This window comes from Denticeps clupeoides, chromosome 19 (assembly GCF_900700375.1).
Source record: "Denticeps clupeoides chromosome 19, fDenClu1.1, whole genome shotgun sequence".
Taxonomy (NCBI): Eukaryota; Metazoa; Chordata; class Actinopteri; order Clupeiformes; family Denticipitidae; genus Denticeps; species Denticeps clupeoides.
In genome coordinates, this window is record NC_041725.1 from 7,017,086 (window position 1) to 7,042,771 (window position 25,686).

The window sequence follows — 25,686 nt, forward strand, 5'->3', positions numbered from 1 at the left end:
AATGTCCTCACACATTCATTAGTGAATCTTAGGCAGGGTTTTTTTCTGCTTTGTTGCATCAGTATTAACTACACTTGACCTAAGTGCTATTCTTTATTTTCTGACAGCATATTTATCAAATTAGCTTAGCAGTACCCACCACAGCATAGTTTGTTAGGGGCTATTTTGCAAGATTATGACCACCAAAATCGAATCGGCAAATTTAGAGAAGCTGGTGTATGCCGTTCTTCAGTTGCCTAATTCAAAGGCTATCTAAACTACTTTAGGCCACAAACCCATACACTATTACACCAATGCAAGCACATATGCGGATGGTGGTTATAGTGAGGCAAAGCCCCTCTGTGTGGTACGGCACCTTGGCAAAGCGGCAGAGGCGCAGCGCATCTTCCCAGCGGGCCGTGCTGGCGTACTCATGCAGGATGGCAGGGTAGGGCGAGACGCAGCTGTGCATGAGTGACCCGTCTGCCCGTCTGACTGTCACCTGCGTGCCCACGTAGCTCAGGATGTGAGGGGTGCTGCTGAATTCGCTGTAGTGTACACAGAGGGGGAAGGAATCATGCATGTGATGGCTCTCGCTTACACCACAATGTACAATGTCAGATCTGTGATGGAATGAAGTCAGCATCAACGGAGGTATCAGCAAACTTGTCAAGAAACACAACATTGGATAGGAAGGAGATGGTCAGAGAAGCATTTTCCACACAAAACCTAGTTATTTGTGAGGAAAGTCATGGTTAAAGAGCTTCTGTTTTGCTCTATTGCTCACTAGGCAACACTTGTAAGCTGGCTGATGAAAAATGCAGTTGGCTGACATCACAAGTATCGGCTGTTAGTAATTTGGAGAACTAAAATGGCAACAAGCGGACAAAAAAAGCTTCTGTTTCTCTTCTGTTGCTTTGCAGGATGGATTGATCCTGAGCGCAGAGAAAAGAAATTACATAATCTGGGGTGCTTCTGCTGTTAAAAATCCTTGAATTATGCATTTGTGCGTGTATAAATGTAACATCTGACACTGCAAGTAGACATGTGCCCCTCTTTGAGTTTGTGATCATTATGAAATGGTGATGGGTTGATTGGTTTGATGGGCTGTGGATCTACACCTACAGTATAGGCAAAAAGTTTCTCATTTAAAAGTTTTTTCTTTATTTTCATGACCATTTACATTGGTAGATTCTCACTGAAGGCACCAAAACTACAAATGAACTAGGGCTGCAACTAACGATTATTTTAATAATCGATTAATCTGTCGATTACTTTTTATTAATCGTAGAATCGGATAAAAAAAACCCACAACAACAAGAAAAGCATTCATTTCCAACCCTTTATTCAGTGGTGGCCTAGTGCTTAAGGAAGCGGCCCCGTAATCAGAAGGGTGCTGGTTCGAATCCCGATCTGCCAAGGTACCACTGAGGTGCAACTGAGCAAAGCACCATCCCCACACACTGCTCCCCGGGCGCCTGTCATGGCTGCCCACTGCTCACTCAGGGTGATGGGTTAAATGCAGAGGACAAATTTCACTGTGTGCTGTGCTGCTGTGTATCACGTGTGACAATCACTTCACTTCACTTTTCACTTTCAAAAACAGAACCAAAATTTGTTGCTCCTTGAGCTGTTATAATAATAATAAAATAAAATAAAAATCGACTAACACAAAAAAATACACATGTATGCTTTACAGCTGCCAAATATAGACTTTTTTTTTTTTTAAATAAAGTGCCATCTGAGCTGCCAGAACGATAATTTATAAAAAAAAATAAAGAACAATACAAATCAGAAAATTTTACAGGATTTGTTTGAATGTCAGAACTTGTTCTCTACACTACACTGCAGATGCACACACTCACAAACTCTCACACTGACACACACACACACTGCAAAAAATGCTTTAACTTAGTAGTTTTGTACTGATTTCAGTCCAAATCTCTAAAAAATCTTAAATCAAGATACATTTACTAGACACATGAAATAGCATAAGAAATTATGTCTTGTTTTCTGATAAAACATCTCAGAATTAAGTGATTGTTTAAAACAAGCATAATTATCTGCCAATGGGGTAAGAAAACTAATCTTAATGAGATATAATCTCAAACAGAAGTTTTAAGCATCACTTAATTTTCTCATGCCATTTTTCTTGTCTAGTAATCTTGATTTAAGATTTTTTAGATATTTGGACTGGAAACGAGACAAAATTACTAGGTAAGAAAGGCTTTTTTTGCAGTGTAGCTATACATGACAACAGATTGAAAAAATTTATGGTCCAAAAGTGAATAAAAACATGTCTTTAGTCTTTTAATGCAAAGTAACTATAGCACCCCTGCTTTACTACTGTTATTAACGCGCTAACTCGTCATGCTTGTCAAGCTGGATGACGGGTAAACATTTACATTTACAGCATTTATCAGACGCCCTTATCCAGAGCGACAATCAGTAGTTACAGGGACAGTCCCCCTGGAGCAACTTAGGGTTAAGTGTCTTGCTCAGGGACACAATAGGCGAGTAGTCCACACGGAGACGCAGAGAACAGTCTGAACGCTGTTTCATCCCCCTCCACACCTGTAGGTGGCGCTGTAAGTCCCCGTCTAGTTCTCCTCCGCGGCGAGTTCAACACCAGCACCAGGGACATTACGTTCCTCACTTCAAAACGGAACAAAAGTAGGATTCTGTAGGGACGTACCCTGCTGCTGAACTCCCTTCTTCCTCCTCAAACACTCCAACATGTTTGCGTTTCAGGTGCTGGATCATTGCCGTGGTGCTCCCGTGCCGTGCCATGTTGCTTTTGCATATTTTCGTGCAGATTTCTCTGCCTCCGCCATGTATCTGTCCTCTACCTCCGCTCGTTTTTTTTTTTTGCTCCGCGCTGTCTATGAGGCGCCAAAATCAGCTAGTATCTGTGCGCGAGAGAGACCGAGTGTGTTCACTCTGCTCCGCGCTCAAATAAAGTTTTTTTTAATAAATCAAACGTCTCCGCATCGCGCGACATAACGAATCGATTAGGAAATTCGTTGCCAACTCTTTTAGTAATCGATTTTTATCGATTCAATCGATTCGTTGTTGCAGCCCTAGAATGAACACATGTGGAGTTATGTACTTAACAAAAAGTGGAGACCTGGCCTCCACAGTCACCGGACCTGAACCCAATCCAGATGGTTTGAGGTGAGCTGGACGCAGAGTGAAGGCAAAGGAGACAACAAGTGCTAAACACGTCTGGGAACTCCTTCAAGACTGTTGGAAAAGCATTTCAGGTGACGACCTCTTGAAGCTCATCAAGAGAATGCCAAGAGTGTGTAAAGCAGTAATCAGAGCAAAGAAACTAGAATATAAAACATGTTTTCAGTAATTTCACCTTTTTTTGTTAAGTACATAACTCCACATGTGTTCATTCAAAGTTTTGATGCCTTCAGTGAGAATCTACCAACGTAAATGGTCATGAAAATAAAGAAAACACATTGAATATGTGTGTGTGTTTGTGTGTCTTAACCTGCCGTCCTTTGTTGTGAGAGTTTTGGGCAGCAGATCTTTGTCCACGAACACAGCACTGGGGTAGCACCACACTGTAAACTGACCATCCTGAACTCCACTCAGAAGGTTTGCAGCATCATTCCAGGCCATAGTTTGCACCATGGTGCCTGTGAGGAAGATATAAAAAAATAAATAAAAACATGTGATTCTTTCAAGCTTTTCAGGGCAGACTATAGAACACATTTTAATGTATACATGTGGAATTCTCAACAAAGTCATTTTATCTGTCTTATTAGTTAGGGAGCACTTTAAATCCTTCTGACATCTTCCTCCACAATGCATTTTATTCTTCTCTTGATTGGTTAATTACTGCAGTCAATATTCCAATGGTTGTGGAAAAGATGCTTCTGCATTTCCGAAATGTTAAATTATTGACCGGCATTAAGCCAACAAAACACAAAAATTGATTAAGAACAGTCTAATGCATTATAAAAGTATTTTGGAGAAAGTGAAAGCATTTTCACTTAGTGATGGCAAGCTTCAATTCACTCTTTATCTTGACAATTTTAACAGTGTGTTCTTGTCAAATTATTAGAATGTTTTTTATCTGATTTGATCCCATGGTGCCTGTATGTATTTTTTCTATTTGTGTAGTTTTTTGATGTTGTCTGTATATTGTTAGAAATAATGGCCTAGTGGGTGGTGCCTAGCGGGTAAGGAAGTGGAAGGTTTGAAGGTTCGAATCTGGAGCCGCCAAGGTGCCACTGAGCAAGGCACCGTCCCCACACACTGCTCCCCGGGTGCCTGTCATGGCTGCCCACTGCTCACCAAGGTGATGGATTAAGAGCAGAGGACACATTTTGTTTTGTTTCCCTTATACTGCATATACAGTAGAAGCCCCAGTGATAGCAGGAGCTGCTGTAGTGATTATGAATGAATAATGCAATGAATTGTCTTGAGTCTGATCCCTCTTTCTCACCTATCTTGATGATGCTGTGTTCACGGCCCAGACGGCGTACAGAGGTCAGGTACAGGTCACGGTTCTTGTCTACAAGGGCAATCTTGCGGTCACTTGCTGGCCCACTCTGATCCAGAGCAATCTCTACCACCTCCAGCTTAGAGGAACAGACACACCAAAAATAAAATAAAAATTACTTTGTCAGTAATAGCAGGCCTAACCTCTCCTAACCTTGTACATGGGAGGGGAGGAAGTAGAGAAGCACTTACCTTGTGAGTTAAAGGTTTGCCATCACCAAGAGCCTTGCCCGTTTGGACATCAAACAGAAAGATGACTGGAGAAGGGACATTACGATCAAAAAGGGAGTCAACAAAAAGACAAGTATAATACATGCAATATGCACTAGTGAGCTGTTTCTGGGTTTGTCAGAAGAGATGCCTTCAATCTTACCTTTCTCATCAGTTTTGTCCCGGAGAGCTAAAGTGTCATTGCTGAGTGAGACCGACTGAGCATTTAAGATGTCTGCGCGCATTCCGGGAAACTTCGGAGATGAAACCAGACGGCCCTCGTAGGAAAACACATAAACTCCACCACCATCCACGAGCAGAAAGTGTCTGGTTGGAATTGAAAGTGTTTGCGATTGAAAGATTTGTGATTCAGCACTATGGTAAGGGTGCACTACATATAAACAGATATATAAACAGATATATATATATTTGTGTGTGTGTGTGTGTGTGTATGCATTAAATAAATCGTATAATCCATGCATAGCATGGCTTTAGATTTTCTCCAATGAACAGAAAAAGGGTCTGTGTTCAGTGCTCGCTCACCTGATGCCACGGACGCCTGAACCAGGTGTTTTTCTATGGAATCAGATTTGTGACAAAATTTTGAAACAAAACTTTTCTGAATATCAAACAAAAATACGACGCTGAAATGTGAAATAAGGGGTTTGAATTTTAACAACATACGTTTTTGCTTACATATCGCTCTTTTTCATGTTTTGTGTGTTGATAAATCATATTTGCCAAGTAAGGCAAGATGCACGTGCACAGGCACAGCAGTAACAGCCATTTTCGATCATTTATGGAATGAGATTTGTGCACACGATCAACTGCACAATTTACCTATTGTAAGTATTGAGTAAATACATTGATTATGATGTGATTGCTAATTGCAGATGCTGCTCTGCCTGTTCTTGAAGCCCACATATCTTGCAGTGATAGGAGTTCTGGGGAACAGAACTGTCACTCAAATACCTGCTGGCCAATGAAGCCCCGCCCACATGAGAGAAACATGCCAGAAGTCCAACCAAATTCTCAGGCAGCGTAAACATTAAATGGGGCGGAGTGTCCGAAAAGCCAGCAGTGAAACTGTCAAAACGAGCAGCGTAACTGAAAGTATCACAAGCGAAAATGAAAAAAAAACAGCGAGATGTAAGCAAAAACGTAGGTTGAAAAACTCTTATTTTATATTTCAACATTGTACTTTTGTTTGATATTAGGAAAGTTTTATTTCAAAATTTTGGCACAAATCTGATTCCATGATTCCATCTGATTCTGATACCATGTTTCTGCTCATTGTAGCAAATCAAAGCGTTTGAACATCATCTGACCAATGTAGAAAATTAACGGGCCGCATCGTGATGCAGCGATATCGAGGCATTGATAATCATAATCGAGTCTTAAGACCAGTGAAGATTCACACTTCTAATAGGCATTTAACAAAAATCATTAATGAATGAGTTTGTTATATTCTGTAAATAAAATAGGCAGATCTCTGTGATAGGCAGAGCCACTCAAAATTAGGCAGTTCCCAGTTAATTTTTTTTAGACCAGTTAAATTTATTGTTCAGAAATGATTAAAACTAAATAAATGGTAGGTGGCTCTGGTAGGTACAGTGTAAATGGAAAGTATTCACAGTGCATCACTTTTTCCACATTTTGTGTCTGTGCTATTTTTTTGTTTGTTTGTTTTTTGCTGCTTTTGTCTTATACTGTCCACTTCCTGCCGCGACAATGTTAATTTCCCACTTGTGGAACTAGATTCATCAGGTCATCTAGGATCATCTTATCTTATCCTCTTTTCAGCATCTCTCAAGGGTCATTGTTCTACTGAAATATGAACTGTTGGAGCACTCTGTGGAGCAGGTTTTCATCCAGGATGTCTCTGTACATTGCTGCAGTCACCTTTCCCTCCATCCTGACTTGTCCAGTTCCTGCACCTGAAAAGGCAGGCATGATGCTGCCACCACCATGCTTCACTGTAGGGATGATATTGGCCTGGTGATGAGCGGTGCCTGGTTTCCTCCAAACGTGTCATTCACACCAAAAAGTTCAATATTTGTCTCATCAGACCAGAGAATTTTGTCCTTTTTTATGTAGATTTTTATATTTTTATGTAGATTTGTATATTTTTATGTAGATTTTCTATGTATATACTGACAGACTTTTTTTACAACACACGTTCACTGTTTTTTCATTTCTAGAACTATATATTTTCTTGTTTGATTGTTTTAATATTATACAACTTTATATATTATATGAAAAAGGTGTATTTAATTCATTTTGGAATAAGGCTGTTAACATAACAAAATGTAAAAAAAAATGATGTGCTGTGAATACTTTATGGATGCACAGTATTTAGGATAGCCACAAACTCCATTCTGTATGCCCACTAAAAAGTTGGGGAGCGGGGGGATTTCACCATTGCCAGTAATGCCAGTTTTCCTTTAAACATTTGCATGTATATATGTATTTGAAATCATTCTGGGGGAAGCGATACCCTGAATCCCTCTCCCATCAGTGCTCACCTGTCTGCCTGGAGGATCAGGCTCACGGTTCCTTCTTTCAGGTCAAAGATCAGTGGTGTGTTCCAGTTTTTAACACTGCAGGACAAGCAGCATAACCAACAGCAAATTACTTTCAGTAACAACATTATTAGCACTAATTGATATAATTAATCACAGAACTGCATCAGTGTATTTTGCACAGCAGTAATGTGCCTGCTTTTCCTTTCCATAAAATATACTCTATGCAAGATTTAGAATTTTTATAAAAAGTAAAAAGTAAGTCGCAATTAAATTATATCAAAATGACAGGAGGTGATTTAGCATAATTGCTTGTGCATCTATATTTTAAAAAGTGGCTAGTTTCTATCAGGGAACAAGATCTATATTTTCATCATCATGTGTCATCAAGCGCATGAATGAGTGAGTAAAGGGGGTTCAAAGACGTGTGACAGGTAGAGAAGAAAGGTGGGGAACACCTGTAGATATAGCACTGGAGGGAGGTGGTCACCACCAGATGGCTGTGGGCAAAAGAGGCTTTTATCACCCGATCCCTGAACTCCAGAACATCCACTGCGTCATTCAGGACATTCCTAACCTATAACACACATATGCATAAAAGCAGTGTTGCAGCTTGAACTGAATCTCACACACAAACATTGCCAGTTTTTTTAAGAACAGAAGTGTGGTCAAATGGGAAAAAAAGTACAAAACAGTCTCCCAGTATAAATGAATAAACAATAATCTTAATATAAACATTGCAGGCCGATTTGGGGTATAATCGCAACAAACAATCCAATGTCTGTGAGAGAGAGAATAGTTCTTCAAGTAAAATGATGAACAAACAAACAAAAAAAGACAGTAAAAAGTATGTCCAGCTCAGATGTGTTTGCTTGACCAGTGATTGGCTGGAGCTGTCTATGGTTTGTGTGTGTGTTGGCAGCATATAAACTCTACCTTGTGGTTTGCAGGAGTTTAAACACACTCAGTGGCAGTGAGGCCCCAGACAAGCTGGCCATTGTCACCAGCGTACAGAGGGAGACTTATGGCATAATGTATGGTCTAAAGTGCTGACGCCCAGGGAATACGTGCTTTCTTCTCGTTTAAATAGACCATTACTTTACACAACACACCACCTCAAGCCAGCTCACAGCTGTAGAGTGTAGCACTAAATTTATTTAGCTGATGCCTTACTGTGGTTATGCCATTTTTTATGGCATAACCCCTTAAAAACATCCAAAACCTGGAACACAATGCAGAGACATAAAATTTCCAAATGTTTTTGAAAAGGGAGGGTGTGGCTGTTATAGGCATGACAGATAATCAGTACCTATGTATAAATATATGAGTGTGTATATGTATAAATATATATGTATATATTTATGTGTGCCTATGTGTGTGTATATGTATGTGTGTATATATATTATTATTATATTATATTAGTATTATTATATAGTATTACATTATATATACATTATATGAGTATATAATGTATTTATTTATTTTTTTAACCATAGTGACTTAATAAAAGGGTCAACATTAAAGGGTCTTACAGTTACAAACAAATAAACTTTATAAACAAAATCTATTATTAATCTAAACTGTTTTATATGTATGATTACATTTGTTTTTATTGAGTTATGAGTTTCAGAAAGTCCACTTGTGTTTTGTTCTGCGAGATACCTGCATGGTGCGTTTCTTGATGAGTGTGATCTGAAAGTTCTTCCACTCCCAGCGCTGCTCCACAAGGTGAGCAAAAATAACGTGCCCATTGCCACACGCCCCTGCGAGCTGCGTGCCATCTGCCGACCATGCCACAGCAAACACACTTCCCGTGTTGGGTTTCTCCAACGCGTACGACCACTGCAGACACAGACATCAGTACTTATTACATAGGTGTGGTAAAATTAAATTAAGTAACATTTCAGGGCACTTTGGGGCCCCCAGGCAAAAGGGGCCGGGAGAGTCCAGCACATTTTGCACAGCTTGTAGTAGTTTGCAGACAGTCCTTCACTTGGTAGGTTCCACAAAGACAGGAACTCCGGTAACAAATATACTCCACATGAATCTTTTGCCAAAAATATAAAGCACAGATTATTAACCCAGATACTGAGGACACATGTGACCGTGAAGTGAAACACAGCAAGCACAGCACATGGTAAACACAATGAAAGTTGTCCTCTGTGTTTAACCCATCACCCTTAGTGAGCAGTGGGCAGCCATGACAGGCGCCCAGGGGGGCAGTGTGAGTGGACGGTACTTTGCTGATTTGTAACTCACGTTACCCTCCCCATCTTGAGGGTTGGACCCTCCCTTTCGGTTACGGGTCCTCTTCCTTACCTGCAAGGTACCCGTGCCCATCCCAGGCCCAGATGAATGGGGAGGGTTGTGCCAGGAAGGGCATACAGTGTGACACTCATCCCAGCTCAATTGCCTGCATTACGAACCTGGTTTCAACAGCCATCAACATTACATGACTTTTTTTCAATATTGTTTACAATACATTTTATTTATGAACTGATTATATGAATGGCTTATTTTCTATGAATAATTCCACTTCATAAGACTGTCTTTGCAGTCAGTTGTTTCTCTGGATCTTCTTTTTTAAATCGGGAACATTTTCCCCTCGTTTCAACTTTTGTGATTTTTCTTACAAATCTGTCATTCCCTCTCCCTCCAGAACAAATCCCTCTTCCTGTGGCTGGCATGATGGCATTCCACCGCGTGCCATCAGCCGCAAACTGTGCTGACATCCATTGAGTGACCCCTGACCCTGCCGATTCAGCTCTTTCTATATGCACAGGTGGATGGAGTGGAACACGGCTGCAGGAAAACGGCCTTAATTTCAGATTCTGAGGTGAGGCGTTGTTTCCGCACCAGTCAATCAAGGTGGACGGCTGCAGTTGACATGGCCAATTAGGGCCGTTTGATGTGCTGGGGTTTCAGGCTATTTTAAGGCTGCGGGGCAGGCGGGTTTCCTTTGGCCAGATTCCGCCCTTGTACAACAAACCGGAAACATAAAATTCTTCAAAATTAACTTTTAACTTTTATTTTGGGACCTCTCAGTATTTATTCATATATTTCAGACAACTTAAAACCCCTTCAAAAATACTTTAAAAAGTTTTTCTTCATGAGGGGATGGACTGGAGCCAATAACAAAAAAAAATGAGTTTACCCAGAGATCTCTGAAGTTTACATTTATGTACCCTTCCCAAAACATTACAAGTGCTTTGTTTGGACAGTCTCCACCGGCACATTTAAAATATTAATTCTGAAATCGTGGTAACGTGGGGCGCTTCAGGTCTCGGGAGAAGCAGCTGAGTCAGGGATGCGTCTGAACGTATACAGCAGATGGTAATGAGCCAAGACACATGATAGCGGCCCAGGGAAACACTTTCTGGATTTGTGCTTACCTAATGTGTTTAACACACTAGCTGGCTTCCACTGCAGCATTGTGCGAGTTAGAAAGAGACCGAGACAAAAAAGAACTGCACTTATACTGTTCTTTTGCACTTTTGTGTATGTCTTGCTGTGTAAAATAAAACGAATAAAATAAAAGGTGCCTTTTAAACATTTCGCAGTTCTGTCAGGCCCCGAAGTGAGAGGGACACTCGTGGGCTTGGTGGGCTTCGCACCCCTCCTGTCAGGAGGAGAGAAGGACAAAAGCCTGGTTACTCTGGAGCTAGGTGCCAGCACTCATAAAATATCTCTTCCAAAAGTACAACTAGCCTGCTGTCCTCTGAGTGACCCCATCACTCTCTAAACTCCACTTTTTTTTTTTTTTTCCTTTGTTCTGCCTCCTTTTAACTCTGTCTCTCCTGCTCCCAGGCGGACTCTCCATCTCTCTCACGCTCTCAGAATAAGGCTTTGTGTCTTCATTTTGTGTCTCGGAACCATACTTGTTGATCAGTTTTTTTCTGATCTTCAATTAAAACACAAAATGCTTCACGTTCGCTGCAGACTATCCTGAGGGCCAGTAATGTCTTCGGATATTTATATGATGTGTAAACCTGCAGAAACCCTTGCAGAGCAGAAATAAGGAGGCAATGTGTACAGCGAGTGTGTGTGTGTGTGTGTGTGTGTGTAAGACAGGATCGTTCAGCAGCATTTTTGCTGACACATTTTATTGGAACCAAAAGAAAAGACAGTGGCTCACGTCCAGGCAAGCTGTATTTTCATGGTGTCCACTGCCGAAATGTTTAAACCAAAAGGAGGCTGAGAAAGAGAGAACAGAGAGAAAGTTCTGCCACTTTAGTTTCTCTTCAAGAAAACAGGTTTCTATATGGATTTCCTCAGTACCAGTAAAGAGAAGACAAGCACCAAATCACAGTAAGGTGACCAGGTGTCCCACAGCGTTGCACTGCAACGTAAATGTCCCAATGGGACATTTACTGGAACAAGTGTTTGTTTTAATTGTGATTAAGAAAAATCCGCTTCTAACTGTTGACACATGAGAAGTTTCTTCTCTATGTAATTATTTGTCAAAACCAGTGTAACCAAATGCAATACTGTGACAGCTAAACACAGCTGTGACATCCAATAACTGAGAGGTGGACAGTGAATCAATACGTGCAGAACTTCTCGTTATGTGTGAAGGGCAATGCAGAAAAAGGTCTACAGTTATATTCTACATTTACGGCATTTATCAGACGCCCTTATCCCAAGGAACTTACAATCAGTAATTACAGGGACAGTCCCCCTGGAGACGCTCAGCGTCTTGCTCGGGGACACAATGGTAGCAAGTGGGGTTTGAACTTGCGACTTTGTGGTCGTCTGGTTCGTAAACGAGTGGGTTACCCACTTGGCTACTGCCGAGTTCGTTTGCTGCTATGACGTTACAGTTATGTGCACATTAATATCTTTTGCCCAACAAACCAGTGATATCCTGACCACATTGAATAGACCACATTCTTTCAGTACAGTGTGGCTCTGTGGATGTGGAATGATGACAGTCAGCATCAGTGTGTCATTTATGGTCTGACCCATGTCATGTGGAATAAAATAGGGGACACATTTTTAAGGTCGCCACAATTGCATTGGTAACCTGTCCCACATTGTCCTACGGTGACACACACCCCCGTCCCACATTGTGCCTGTTTGCATCTGGTTGCTCTAAATCCCAGACCACTGCAGATGTGGACCGTAAACCAGCAAATCAGAGCAGAACGCATCCAAATATTAATGGGCTTACCAGAAGGGTAAAACAGAGGTCAAAAATTGTCAAATCACATGATGGTAAATGAAAAATACTAAAAACATTTGACTACACTAGAATCGTTGCAGGTCAGGCTTCGGGTTATAAATGAGCTGAGCAAACCCACCCTGCTGGCTGTAGACAAGGACCCTCAAAGCAGCAGATCTTGCCGAAGATTTCCAACCTTTGAATGATGGATTGCAAAGCAGCTTGAGTGGGTGCGACTGTTCACTCAACAGTAAACGCTCCACAACCGATGTAAACTGTTTACGGTAGCGTGATTACGGAAGACGCTGTAATAAAACCATAATGCATAATGAAATAAACAATAAATCGATCAATCAAATAAATGAAAAAAGAGTAATAGAATAATAGGTGCAGAAGAGAAAGAATTAAGGAAATTAATATCTCGGCAGGTTTTTATTTGTGTATGTGGTTTACCATTAGATTCTTCAGCCAGCCTGGGCCCAAATTTTAAATAAATACTCCATGCATTTGCGACTTACAAAATTTATTATAAACAAAATACTCATTCTGTCCATGTATAAATAAGGCTTTGGACACACTCACTATTAAAGGGGAAAATTTACCACTTTCCATGTCTGGCCCAACCAGTAGAATACCCACATGAAACTCACCAGAGAACAGGGGTTACACAAAGCCCACTTTCTTGACATACCTTCAGTGTGCAGCATACAATTTATAGAAAACATTTCTCAATGTTTTTTTTGGGACCAGATTTCATCCCACCACATTATAGAGAACCTTCCACTGGGCCAGAACACATGCCTCTGGAGAATATGCTCATGGAGTAAAGTTAACAAGACGGAGTCAGGATTGCATACAGCCAAAGAGAAGATCTATATAAATGCTTTACTCCCATGTTGTCACAACTGCAACAATATACACGGTCTAAGTGGCCCACGTGTAGCCTAGGGTAAACCTGGATAATAAAACATGCAGCACATTGGAAAGCTTCATAGCAGTTAAAAAAAACTATATACTTTCATCAGAATGTTGTCCTGGACCCTGGTCTTGGAGGGCACCAGCCCTGCACAGCTTAGATCTTTCCATGATCCACCACACCTGATATAACTCAAGAACTGGGTGGAAACAGGAAGAGAAGTTGAATCAGGTATGTTAAATTAGGGTATATTCACAATAAATGTGCAGAATTAACGCCCTGGTTTAAAGACATACAGGTCAATGAATCAGAATATATTATACACACACACACACAACACATCCTGGCCCGTTCAAATGCCCCATATGTGAGGTTGGAGTTCGGAGAAGAGACGAAGGCCTGAGGTTACTGGTCCACACTGACATTATTTAACATGTCTGATGTAATTTGGCATCATTACATGTATGTATGTATGTATGTATGTATGTATGTGTGTGTGTGTGTGTGTGTGTGTGTGTGTGTGTGTGTGGAAATGACCCCTCTACACGCTGATTTGGCATCATTACATCATGCGGGTTAAATAATGTCAGTGTGGACCAGCAACACCAGGCCTGCGTCTCTTCTCCGAACTCCTACCCCGCATGGGGGGCATGTGCACGGACCAGGACGTTGCGTCCACGTGTACACACACAGCTCCCATCTGTCTTCAGGAGAGGGGAGTGTCTCCTGCCTTTTGGTCAGTGTTTACACATGCTGTCAGAGGAGAGGAGGCTGCGCTTGGCGTAACAGTATAAATCAGAGGCAAAAAGACCAGCAGCTGGCTTCGGTTAACCCTGCAGTGCTCCCATGAGAGAGCCAGTCCTGGCAGAGCCGTTATAGGGTGTAAATCCACACAGGAACACACTCGTACATGCGCACACAGCCACGACAAGGCTAAGCAGAGCTATATATCCATACATCAAATGCTGATTCATGAATAAAAAAGCAAACTGCCAGAGAGTTTGGGGACAAAGCAGTTGAAGTGTGTGCGTGGTTGTGCTGCACAGGTGGGAGTTTGTGAGGCTGGTGCAGTGATGGCCCGTGTCAGCCATCACTGGTGGAGAGATTCGAGGAATTTTCATTAAAAGTCTTGTCCTTCATTGGCATAATTTATCATTATCACTTGCTTCATAAACCATGGAAATGGGGAAAACCTTGAGGCAATCTAGTGCACAGTCAGTGAAGAGCGATAGCAACCAACATGGGCCTGGGAAATTCCACTTCTCTCTTTCTTTCATTCTATCTATCTAGTGAATGAAGAAAATCCCATGCAAGAGAATCCCATGTGTGCGTCTGTTTCTCCAGCTCACCTCTAATCACACCAACCCTTCCCCAGTCACTGGCAGAAATAGCCCCACTAATCTTTGTTAATTGCTCCTGAGCTCTTTTAGTCCGAAGAGTGGTTGTTGCTCATATTGATTTCACGGCCACATGCATCCTCAGAAGGCACTTGCAACGTTCAGAATCATACAGAAAGTTTTAAACCTTCCATTTGGACTTCAACTGGTCACATGCAGTGCAGACTGACTGTTGCACACCGATTCTATCTCTACGCAAACACATATGTGACATTTGAAAGAGAGAAATTTAAACAGAATAGAATTAAACAACTGTAATTATATTTACAAAGGATTCAAAGAAGAAAAGAGGTGAGCTGCTAAGGTTGTGAATGATATTATTATGACATAATTTAGATGTCTTTGCCACTGAATTGTACTGATCCCTGTACTGAAGTATCTCAGATACAGGCTCTGCTGTACACACACCTCCACCAAAATACAGATGGGGCACATCTTCACCTAATGAAGTAACTGAGGACATCATATCAAACACAGGGCTCTGTGTGTTTAAAAATGTGCCCGATTTTACATTATGGATTTGCCATCGAATTTAAACAGGTTGACTAGTTGGTGTAAACCTGTGTCAACATCAACATCAGATATTAGGCAATACAAAACTTTCCAGTTTTATTAAAAAATACATGACTGCTCCTAGGGTAGCTCAGTGCCTCAACACTTTGAAGAAGACTTTATTTTCCATGGACTGTCTTTATTACTTAGAAAAACAGGTCAAACCCCCATTACTGAATTGATGCTGACCTTGGTTTGCTTCGGGTGATAAAAAAAGGGAGGGGTGTGGAAAAAAAAAAAAAAAAACGTCATTGACCTAAAATAAAGCCTTTAAAATTACAACAAACCATTACGGGGAAAACAAGTAGGCAAAATGTACTCCTGGGTGCACAGAGATGTGCATCTAATGCGCAGTGCTTTATAATAAAGTCTGACCTACTGCATTAAATTACATGCTATCAAACGAAACAAGGCCTTCAGCCCATAAAAACCGGCTTCAAATGTTCCCTTGGCACCACGTTGTCTGAGCTGCCTAAATCACAGGCGCGCTTTGCACGTCTATGTATGCAATACAGAAGAAAAATAGACGAGGGTAGAAAGACATTTAAAGGCACACAGATTATGAGCTGATGACTGGACATATTCTTTTTTATATATATATATTTTTTTTTTTTTTTTTTTTTTTTAAAAAAAAAAAAAAAAAAAAAGAAACAGGAGTGAACAAGGACATGCTGTGACAATGGACAGTTTCCTGTCACTCTCAAAAATAAATGGGAGATCAGGCGTGACAACACTGACCAGTACCGCTTTTATTGCAGTCATTGTTAGTTTGATGGCTTTAAAGATTTTTTATCATGCACACGTTAATCGAAATTAAGGGCATTAGCCAGATAAAGGTCAGAGCATTCAGTTTAGGTGCTCATATGCAATTTTGGATACATGGATAATGGGAATCTATCTGGTGAAGGAACAATATAAAAAAAATTTTAATGTCTTTGTGTCCATTCAATATGTTTGCTCCGAAAATTCCATTTTGAATGAGCTGTAGGTTTATATGCATATGCATAGAACTGTTCGCTATGCATATCTTGAAGAATGAAGACAAACATAACATTTGCATTATATTTGTTATGAAATGTTACAATTATATTTGTTAAAAAATATTTTTAGCCTTTTTGCTTTCTGTTTTTTTGTCTCTGCAAACCAAAATGGAGAAGGGCTGCGGAACAAAGGTATAGAAAACCACAAGCTTGCAATTACTACTTTGTCATTATCGTGACAAAGTCAAAGGATAAGTTGCTTCCATTTACATGTTTCGATTTAGCTGACTTTCATTCGCTAATTACAGACGGAGAAGTGGACAGTGGTGGACAGTGTGTTGCTCAGGGAAACAATGGTAGAAGCAGGCTTCACGTTGTTGAGTGCCATTAAAGCTGTTGAACGCTTCTGGATAAATTTTGACTGATTTTCAACCCAGAAGCAGCAAACAAGTTCACCGTTCACCAGCATTCGCATCTGGCCAATGAGATGCCTATAGAAGCTTTTTTTTTTTTTTTTTTTCCTGCAGGGTTACCTAACAGCGGGCTTAATGGGAGACAGAGGGGGCGAAGTGGGGAGAGAGGGGATACACACACACACACACACACACACACACACACACACACACACACGCACAGGTCCTTGCTCATGTCCTGCAGCCTCAACATCGTAACCATGCACACATTCAGTGGCCCTCCTGGGACTCATCAGCAGACACAGCTGCACTGACCAGCCGAACTCAATTAGCAGCACACACAAGCGAGGGAGTGCCCAAACACACATGGCACAGCTCTGAGCGGAGAGAAGGAAGACATGGAGGCCCACTGGAGAAGTGTCTGGGTAGAGTTTGCCAGTTATAAAACACGGCCAAGCATTAAAGTCATATCAGGTTATAATGCAGATGTAGGCACGAGGGGGTAAACTGACTTGCATTTTGCAATGACACTAAAAGACAGTGTTTTCTGCCTTAACGGTGACTACAAAGAGAAAGGAAGTTGTCCAAAAACACATTTACGATGTACAGTTAATTTGTTTCAAGGGCTATTTGCTAGCAAAGCAAAGCTATTCTCAGTGTCCTGGATGAAAAAAAAAAAAAACTAAAATGAGTCGTGTGATTCCTACCCCAGCAACGCTCTTGGCTGTACTTAACCTCCTAACCTCTGCTTCTTTCCAGAACACTGTGGCTTCTGTCTCAGGGACCACAGCCATCGCACTCTGCAGTCGGTTATTATTATTATTATTATTATACAGTTGGTTGTGCCGCCGCTCTGCACTTCCAAACGGCTCCTGTCAGCCATATTCGAATTGACTTCAATTGATCAGCTGCTTGAAGTTTCTTACCAAACAGTGAATATCAGCATTCAGCTGACTGTGGTAAGAAAAAGAAGAAGAAAAACGAAGCTTGTGTGGCACCAGTCACCAGTGGGGGCACCACTGTGTTCACTTCTCCAACACAAAATGAGAAGTGAAAGGTCCATGTTTTAAGAACATGTGTGCAGGGCTCCCGCCGGGACGGACCCCTCTCCTGTGGATAACTTGATAAGCCACACGAATGGGTTGAGGGCGCTGAAGGTCTGTAACAGGGTGAAGTGAAACTGCCGGGGTTAGGCAAACATGACACCTGACCCCACGCGCGAACTTGGTGTAACACTAATTGAGTCTCACTTGTTATTAGAGGCTGGTGCACTGAAACATAAGGACCCTCACGTCAATGTGTTGTCTCTGTGGAGTTCTCTTATGTTAAGTTATACGTTTCATAAAAGCCCTTTTTAAGAAAGGTTATGGCCTGACAGATCAATAAACATATTATTGATATTCTGATGCAAACCTGAATTAATATACAATATACACATTTGTCATATATTCTCTTTGCAGAAATGTGCACAACTGCAGTCTCAGTTGTGGGGTGGGCTGAAGTACAGCATCTGTCTGTCACTCACTTTGGTGAGCCCGTGAAAGAGAGCATTCTTTCTGGCCAGCTTATACGATAAAATAGAGAAGTATGACAGTAGCATGGTTCACATTTGAAATGTGTACAAAGGGCTCAGAGGAGTTTGCATGACATTTCTTCTTATAATAAAACATATAATAAAAACCTGCCCATAAATGGTATTGTACTGAAACATCTAATTCCAATTCAAATGATCCCCTTTTTGTACCACCAAAAACAAATGCATTTCCTTTAGTAATTTATTATTCTATCCATGCAATCACTAACAGCAGAGCTTTTACAGGGCAGTCTACAATTATATAGTTCAAGCAGCCCACAACATTAACCTATAAAATGTCCCAAAATGTTTTAGTTTTCTTTTAGACTGCATTCACTAGGCCTTCCAACCCCCCAACTGCATGTTTTTTTCCTGTTTTTTCAATATGGCCACACTTTGCAATAGAACTCTGCCATGATTATTAATTTGTGGCCAAAATTCCAAACGTGATTGAGGAGATGGTTACATTCTTTCTGATAGGTAGCAAGAACAGAATAAATCATAATTGCATTAAAAGTGTGTGCCGGAATGCCTGATATGGGTATGTGTTATCTTGGGGGGGCACTCCACAAAAGTAAACTGTAAGCAAGATGGTGGACTACACTTGGGTTCAGTCTTGGAATTTTTCAGGTTCAGGTCAATTTACCATATTTATTTTTGGTCAACATGCATATATAATCTGTTGAATGAACCAGAATGACAGTGTTTGGCGTTTGGTGGAAAGGGAGGTAACAGTTTTCCCATTAGCCTTTCGCAGAAACTTGCAACTTGGCTTCCACAAGGAACAATTTCATTATTGTTTTACAGATTATAGGTCACATTAAAAAGGTGACATGTTTAAAGTTTGAAATTATTTATTGTGGTCTCATTTTTGATATCACAAAAACCTGGGCTTTAACCGAGGTATGTACACCGTGGAGTATGTTATATGGTGTTTGTATGTATGGTTATAAATATCACTTTTTTATTAGAATAAAAAGGCAAAAACCTCAACAAAAGCACCAATAATCAAAAACCCTGCATGCTGGATCAAGCGTGTGAGGTGTGCAAGCAGCTTTATTATCTAAAATGGTAACAATGCAAAGGGCTAATTAGAGCAAACTGCTCTAAGGGTGTGTTAAAACACACAGATGATTACATGGAGAGCTGGTATGAGTCCTCATGTCATTCCAGTAAACCGGGTTTGGGGAAATCTGGCTTCATTTTTGCCAAATTTTCAGATGTCTTTTAAGCGCCCACTGCACTCCACCTCATCCAATGCAGGACCAGGTAAGTTATCTACATTTCTGAAAGGCATCTGCAGCAAATGGCCCAGCCGTTGTGGTTAAATGTGAGATACGCCGAAGCATGTGATATTTGGAGTAGAGCAGAGCAAAATTAGAGTGAGCTGCGGTCTCGGCAGGCAAGATCCTGTGTGCCCTCTTCACCGCGTGTACGTAGGAGCGGCTGAATGAGTTTTGGAGGTTGGGGGAGGCGGAGAGGAGAAGTCAGAGGGAGCCTAGCCCAGTTGCCTGAGGAGAAAACTGCTGCTGCTGACTCAGGACTCTCTTTGTTTTGCTGCTCACTTCTCCTCCCCCCACCCCCCCCACCCCGCTCCTCTCTCTCTTTCTGCTGTCTAACCCCTCCACATCTGCTGTTTTTCCACAAGTTATGCCCTCTCACACTCCTCTTTCCCCCCAAATCCAATCTTTCATTTTTACGGTGACATTTTCTCCATCTGCACCGTTCTGTAACCATCATCCCTCACATGATGAAAACAGATAAGGGACACAGAAAAAGGGGCATAAAAATACAAATAAATGCACCACCGGCCATGGCACAGTCAATGGATTCAGTTTTTTTTTTTTTTAACTGGCCCTGCAGAGTTCCAAAAGTTGAGTCTATTCTAGGTTCCACTGCCACTTATTTCCACTGTGTTCAGTTCTGACTACTGAGAATTATCTACTGACAGAACCACCAGTTCAGCCAAATGATAGTGATAGTGAAAGTTTTTACAATACATGCATTTTCTCTTAAACATTATTAAAATGCATTTTCATAAATTTCTCACTCAAATGCCCAATGAATAAAGGAAAATATATATTTATTTCTAAAAAGGTTTCTGCAGCATCTCAAACACAAGTTACTGGAAGAAAGGCAAGAAAGACACCCAAACAGATTAAGGAGGGTGGTAAAAAAAAACAAAAAAAAAAAAACATCCCAACACAAGTTTGGCTCGGTTTAAGTATACCCTCCCTTAACCAGGGCATGCTCTTCATATTGGTTCTGCTTGGTGGTTTTGCTCTGATGCTAGGCTTCATTTGCTTCCCCAAGTGCACAACCAGTCGCCTGAATGAGATGATGAGTGCCTCTCATAATGTGGGAACTTTTTCATTGGGGCTCAACTTGCTACAGAGTAAAATGCTCTTCATAGGTATAGTACAGCATAGTACAGCATAGTATAGTGTAGTATAGTATAGTGCACCCCGGCTTTGCCTCCATCCGCCCTGAGCCATGTGTCCACGTCGTGTGAGAAGTGCAGGGAATGAGCCATACATGTTAGCATGCGAGACACAAAGACAGGGATCGTGACAGAGTCCAGACGCTAGACACCAGCTGCAGCTACTCGTAAATAGACTGTTGTCTTGCAGGCCCATGTGTGCAAATGCTCTTACTAACACATACACACACATGCAAGAGAAAGCGCTTTCCATTCATTCAAGTGCTTGTGTACATCCACGCCAAACAAACGTCACAGAACATACATTGGAAGTCCTGCAAATTGTGGGGCAGACTGACCTCAGAACACCAAAAGATCACCATGACGCCATGACAAATGGAGGGAGCAAATAAGGAGGCAAATTTAATATGCAAAAATTATCTGACCCAACAGCATACTAAACAAAAAAAAAATTGCCAAGGCTCAAAAGTGTAAACAGGGAAACAAAATACTGGACCAATGGAGTGAACCACACTGAACTAGAACCTGGGCTGTAAAAAAGGTGTGGAAAATGCTCATGGCACAAACATTTAAACAGTAAAGTGGACAATCCTCAAAAGACCCAAAAACAAAGCCTTCAGTCATGAAAATAAGCTGTTTTATTCAATTATAATATTAAATTTTCTCCAAATTTGAATAGAAAAAAATAATGAAAAAATAAAGAACATTGTGCGGCCAAAAGGCTTGTAGCCAAAACTGTATGTGCTAGGGCTAGACGTTGCTATGTTGTTCATGTTCTCTCTTCATATGCCCAGACACTCATATATTTTCACTCATGTAATAATTGCAATAATAATAATAGTAATGTATGCACTTGAATAGGTCAGAACACATAAAAGAGGAGTCTGGGCGACTCCCCCCATCGCCGTTCAGGAGATAATAAAGGGTGTAATGCACAACATGTGTCCCGTGGAGCTAAGTGGAGTCCTGCAGGAGGTGAAGGGTTAAACAGGCCGGCCTGATCCTGCTGAGCCAGCACTCTGTAAAGTGCAAGGTTTCAGGTTTGTATGAGATACAGAATGAAACTCCTGGAGATTAGTTATGGTAGTAACACTGAGACTCCTTGCAAGCTTTTAACCCTTCGAGCACAGAGGCAAAGTAATATAACACACACCAAAAAGGCTCAAAAGTTAAAGGTAGAATATTTAAAAAGTTGTAATTTAAAAAAATGCACTAACTACACATCTATTGTTGTAAACTGTATATTTCCAAAATATATATATATATGCACACACACCTTCAAATGGACAATTTCCCCATCCTAAACAGCAGAGCATAGCTATCGCTTAATGGGAGAAACAGGAAAAAAGAAGTTTGGGTGGAAAAAAATGACAAAAAAAGCAAGAGAAAACGGGGGAGGAGTGAGATTTAGACAGAGGACCGAACAGGGAGACAGAAATACAGAAATGGAGGGGAGGGGAGAGAGAGAACGAGAGAGAAAGAGAGAAGCACCACTTGTTTTACTCCGTAAGCAGGACAAGCCACCAGGTCTTCAAAAGACAGCTGGTGGAGGAGGAGGCTGGAAACTTCGAGAGTTGGTTTCTTCTACAGCCCCCTCCTTTCTCCCCACACGACTTCAAAGACACACCCACATCACTCTCTCTAAAGCCGTTGAGAATTTGGGTAGGCAAAGACAAACATACTGCGTGTCCAAGAGCAAATTTAAGCTCAAGTCATTACACACAATATTCTAATGAGCATTGAGGGCTCAGTCCGACAGAGCTACATTTTAAGCCAGATGCACATGCAATCAAGACACAATGGTTTGGTATAATAGCTTAAACGTTTTATTCCAAATAACTTTTCATTCAATTAGACCTTGACTGCCGCTAAAAGAAACCATGTGTTGCCTCAAGGTCATAGTTCAAATCCACAGGTGGCAGTAATGAGTGGTGTGTGTCTGGGTCAATGATCATTGTTCTTGTCAACTCTCCTTTAGGTGCTTGATTTAAGTTTGCCGTTAAACAGTGAGTGGGGAACTCGAAGTGTATATAGGCAATCAGATATTACTGAATGATATAGAAAAGACCATATTTTTGTGGAGAAATTATGTCCTGGTAGTATTTTTATGGATGTGCAGTACTACATATCAACATTACACATAAAACAATTGCTCCACCACCCGCTTATGGGGTATTGTAGAGGAGCAACTCTTTCCTTTGATACCCAGCTTCGAATAGCCTGCTCACACCAGCCAATAACAATAATACAGACCATCTTGGTATCATTCGCTGTTCATGTCTCAGTGTTCAAGAGGGACATAAAAAAAAAAACAGTGCTTGAGTATACATATAAATAATATATAGTATATAAAAGTGGTCTTATCACTCTGCAAATACTTAAGATCTTCAGTTGTAAGTTTAATCCTGATAGGGCATAATGTAACATGAAAAGTATGGTGAGGAACCTTACCCCAGTCTTGTCGCAAAGTCTTAAAGTGTTGAATGATCCCACTGCAAACACCTCTCCGTCAGGGGCCCAGGATACCGAGGTAATGGGGTAGTCATGTGACGAGGACACATAGAGGAGACGACCATAGCTGTCCCACACCTGGTGTGACAGAACAGTGTTCAGCCCTAATGGTTTTGTGGAGTGTCAGTTTTGGTTTTTACAAAATATCTGGTAAATTAACCAATTATTTACTGAAATAAAACTATATATCAATTGTTTCTCAACATGTAATTCTACTGATTATACACTGGAGGCACTGTATTTGACATTTATATATTCGCACGAGTGTAGGTTTCTGAGACCACAAAATGTACAGATCTTCTACAAACTGTATGTCCTCCAGCCGTGCTTTCTTATGTCACACAGAATAACAAAAAGGCGTATATCTCAAATATCTGCTATATGATCATATGCTGATCATCAATTTTTTAGATCATAAAAGATGCATCAATGAATCTGTTCAAGGGGAATAATTGGATTATCTGTTATTTATCAGCACTTGAGGTGAAATGTATGCATCTACATTTTAATAACCAGTCACTTTTTCTCCAGTGTATAAATTATAAGGAATTCTCTTAGGTTAGAGCAATTAGTTTTTATTACTACATCTCTCATTTTCAGTTTGCCATTACATCTGGGATGCCAAAGTCCTGGGCTACCTTGAATCGGCAGTCCTCGGCTCCAGACAAGATCAAATCATTTACAGAGTTCCAGTCGACCTTCAAAATGACCCCATCGTGAGCCTTCCACTGAAGAGAACAAAGATAAGAGGCATGAGAGCAGGTCATGTGGGCCTTCCTCTCCTGTCTATGCCTAGCTCCACCAGAACAAACTCTGTGTTCTTCGTCTCAGTTCCTCTGCTGAAGGGATGGACACCACTTTACCAAAAGTTATTAAACGTATGATTCATATCATTTTCATAAATCTAGAAGAACTGGAGTGATCTGGAAAAACAATTCATTTGGGAGGACGTTCAAGCAATCGGATGTAATCTATCAAAAAAATGTATGTGTGCATCCTGCAAGAGCCTGTTCACATCACACCTTTCAAACTTTAATCCCTTCTTAAGAATTTGTCAGGTGATGGCTGAGTGTAAATGTGTAGAAAAGCAAAAAAATAAAGCATGTTCTCTGTTATAACACTGTCCATTTTTCTAATTAAAAACAGGGATGAACGTGAGGACGAGGTCAGCCCTGTCTCCTCTAACCTCAATATTTAATTCTACAAAGCTGCATAGTCACTACACTGATAATGCCTGAAATGGAGACATTATCTGAGTGTTTTTTGAAAGGGTGCTGTATCATCTACAATGTTTACATGTTCTTTAAAAAAAAAAAAAAGTCTCTTCTGTGAAAAAGAATGATACACAGAACATACTATTCAAAAGTGGGGGATGTGGGAGAGGGGGTTGTTAAGGGGATACCAGCTGCTGCAGGGTGGAGAAGGGTGGGGATTCCTGGCTGAACCCTGGGGGTGTTTGCCCAAGGCCCCCAGTGCCGATTCCAACAGAACAATAAACACACACAGACTCACGGAGGAGCAGGAATACAGCGTATTCACTGGTGAGTGAGAAATTCCCTGTGTGTGTGTATGCACGTGCAGGAGAGCACGCATGCACACATATAAACACACATTTCAGATAATCACCAAATGAGTTCAAAATTACGTTTATTAGCAGTGGTGCATGCGTTCCGGCTGCTGTACCATAGTTTATATAGATCTGCTTGATTTACATTTACAGCATTTATCAGACGCCCTTATCCAGAGCGACTTACAATCAGTAGTTACAGGGACAGTCTCCCTGGAGCAATTTAGGGTTAAGTGTCTTGCTCAGGGACACAATGGTAGTAAGTGGGATTCAAACCCGGGTCTTCTGGTTCATAGGCGAGTGTGTTACCCACTAGGCTACTACCACCCATGCTTGATAATGACGGCTTTAAACATATACATTTTACATTTGTCATTTATCTGACTCACTTATCCTGAGTAACTTACTATCAGTAGTTACAGGAACTGTCCCCCAGGAGACACCCGGGGTCAAGTGTCTTGCTCACAGACACAATGGTAGTAAGTGGGGTAGTAAGTGGGGTTTGAACCTGTGACTTTGTGGCCTTCTGGTTCATAGGCGAGTGTGTTACCAACAAGACTATTACCATCCTCAGCAATTTCATAATTTACAAAAATTAACCACACATGATTTAGGCAATTTCCTCTGAGATTAATAAAGGTTTCTGATTCAGACGTAAGGTGTATCATAAGGATAGCCTTTCTATCTGACCAAGTGCAGAAGTTAAGGATTTAGGTGTCCTTATTGACGCAGGTCTCTAATTCAATTCACATGTAGATAATATCACTAAGGTCTCTCCTTCTTTCGCCTTAGAAATATTGCAAAGATAAGAAATATGATCTCATAAAGTCAGATTATTGCAATGCATTACTGTCTCAATGTTCTAGTAGGTGCATGAGTAAACTCCAGCTAGTTCAGAATGCCGTGGCGAGAGTTCTAACTAGAACGACAAAAAAAAAAGACCACATCAC

The 25,686-nt window shown here is 41.0% G+C and overlaps 1 protein-coding gene across 3 annotated transcripts in view; it reads right to left on the reverse strand.

The window, feature by feature from the left end:
* Positions 1-25,686, reverse strand: part of ift80 (intraflagellar transport 80 homolog (Chlamydomonas)) — a 33,485-nt gene that overhangs the window by 2,881 nt on the left and 4,918 nt on the right. For all 3 annotated transcript variants that reach the window (XM_028962814.1, XM_028962813.1, XM_028962815.1), the window contains exons 6-15: positions 23,808-23,897; positions 23,110-23,247; positions 8,889-9,068; positions 7,685-7,803; positions 7,230-7,304; positions 4,868-5,031; positions 4,687-4,751; positions 4,439-4,574; positions 3,479-3,626; positions 356-527 (exon numbers count right to left, since the gene is read on the reverse strand). In XM_028962814.1, the coding sequence (XP_028818647.1) occupies positions 356-527; positions 3,479-3,626; positions 4,439-4,574; positions 4,687-4,751; positions 4,868-5,031; positions 7,230-7,304; positions 7,685-7,803; positions 8,889-9,068; positions 23,110-23,247; positions 23,808-23,897 (1,287 nt within the window). The remainder of the gene's footprint in view (positions 1-355; positions 528-3,478; positions 3,627-4,438; positions 4,575-4,686; positions 4,752-4,867; positions 5,032-7,229; positions 7,305-7,684; positions 7,804-8,888; positions 9,069-23,109; positions 23,248-23,807; positions 23,898-25,686) is intronic.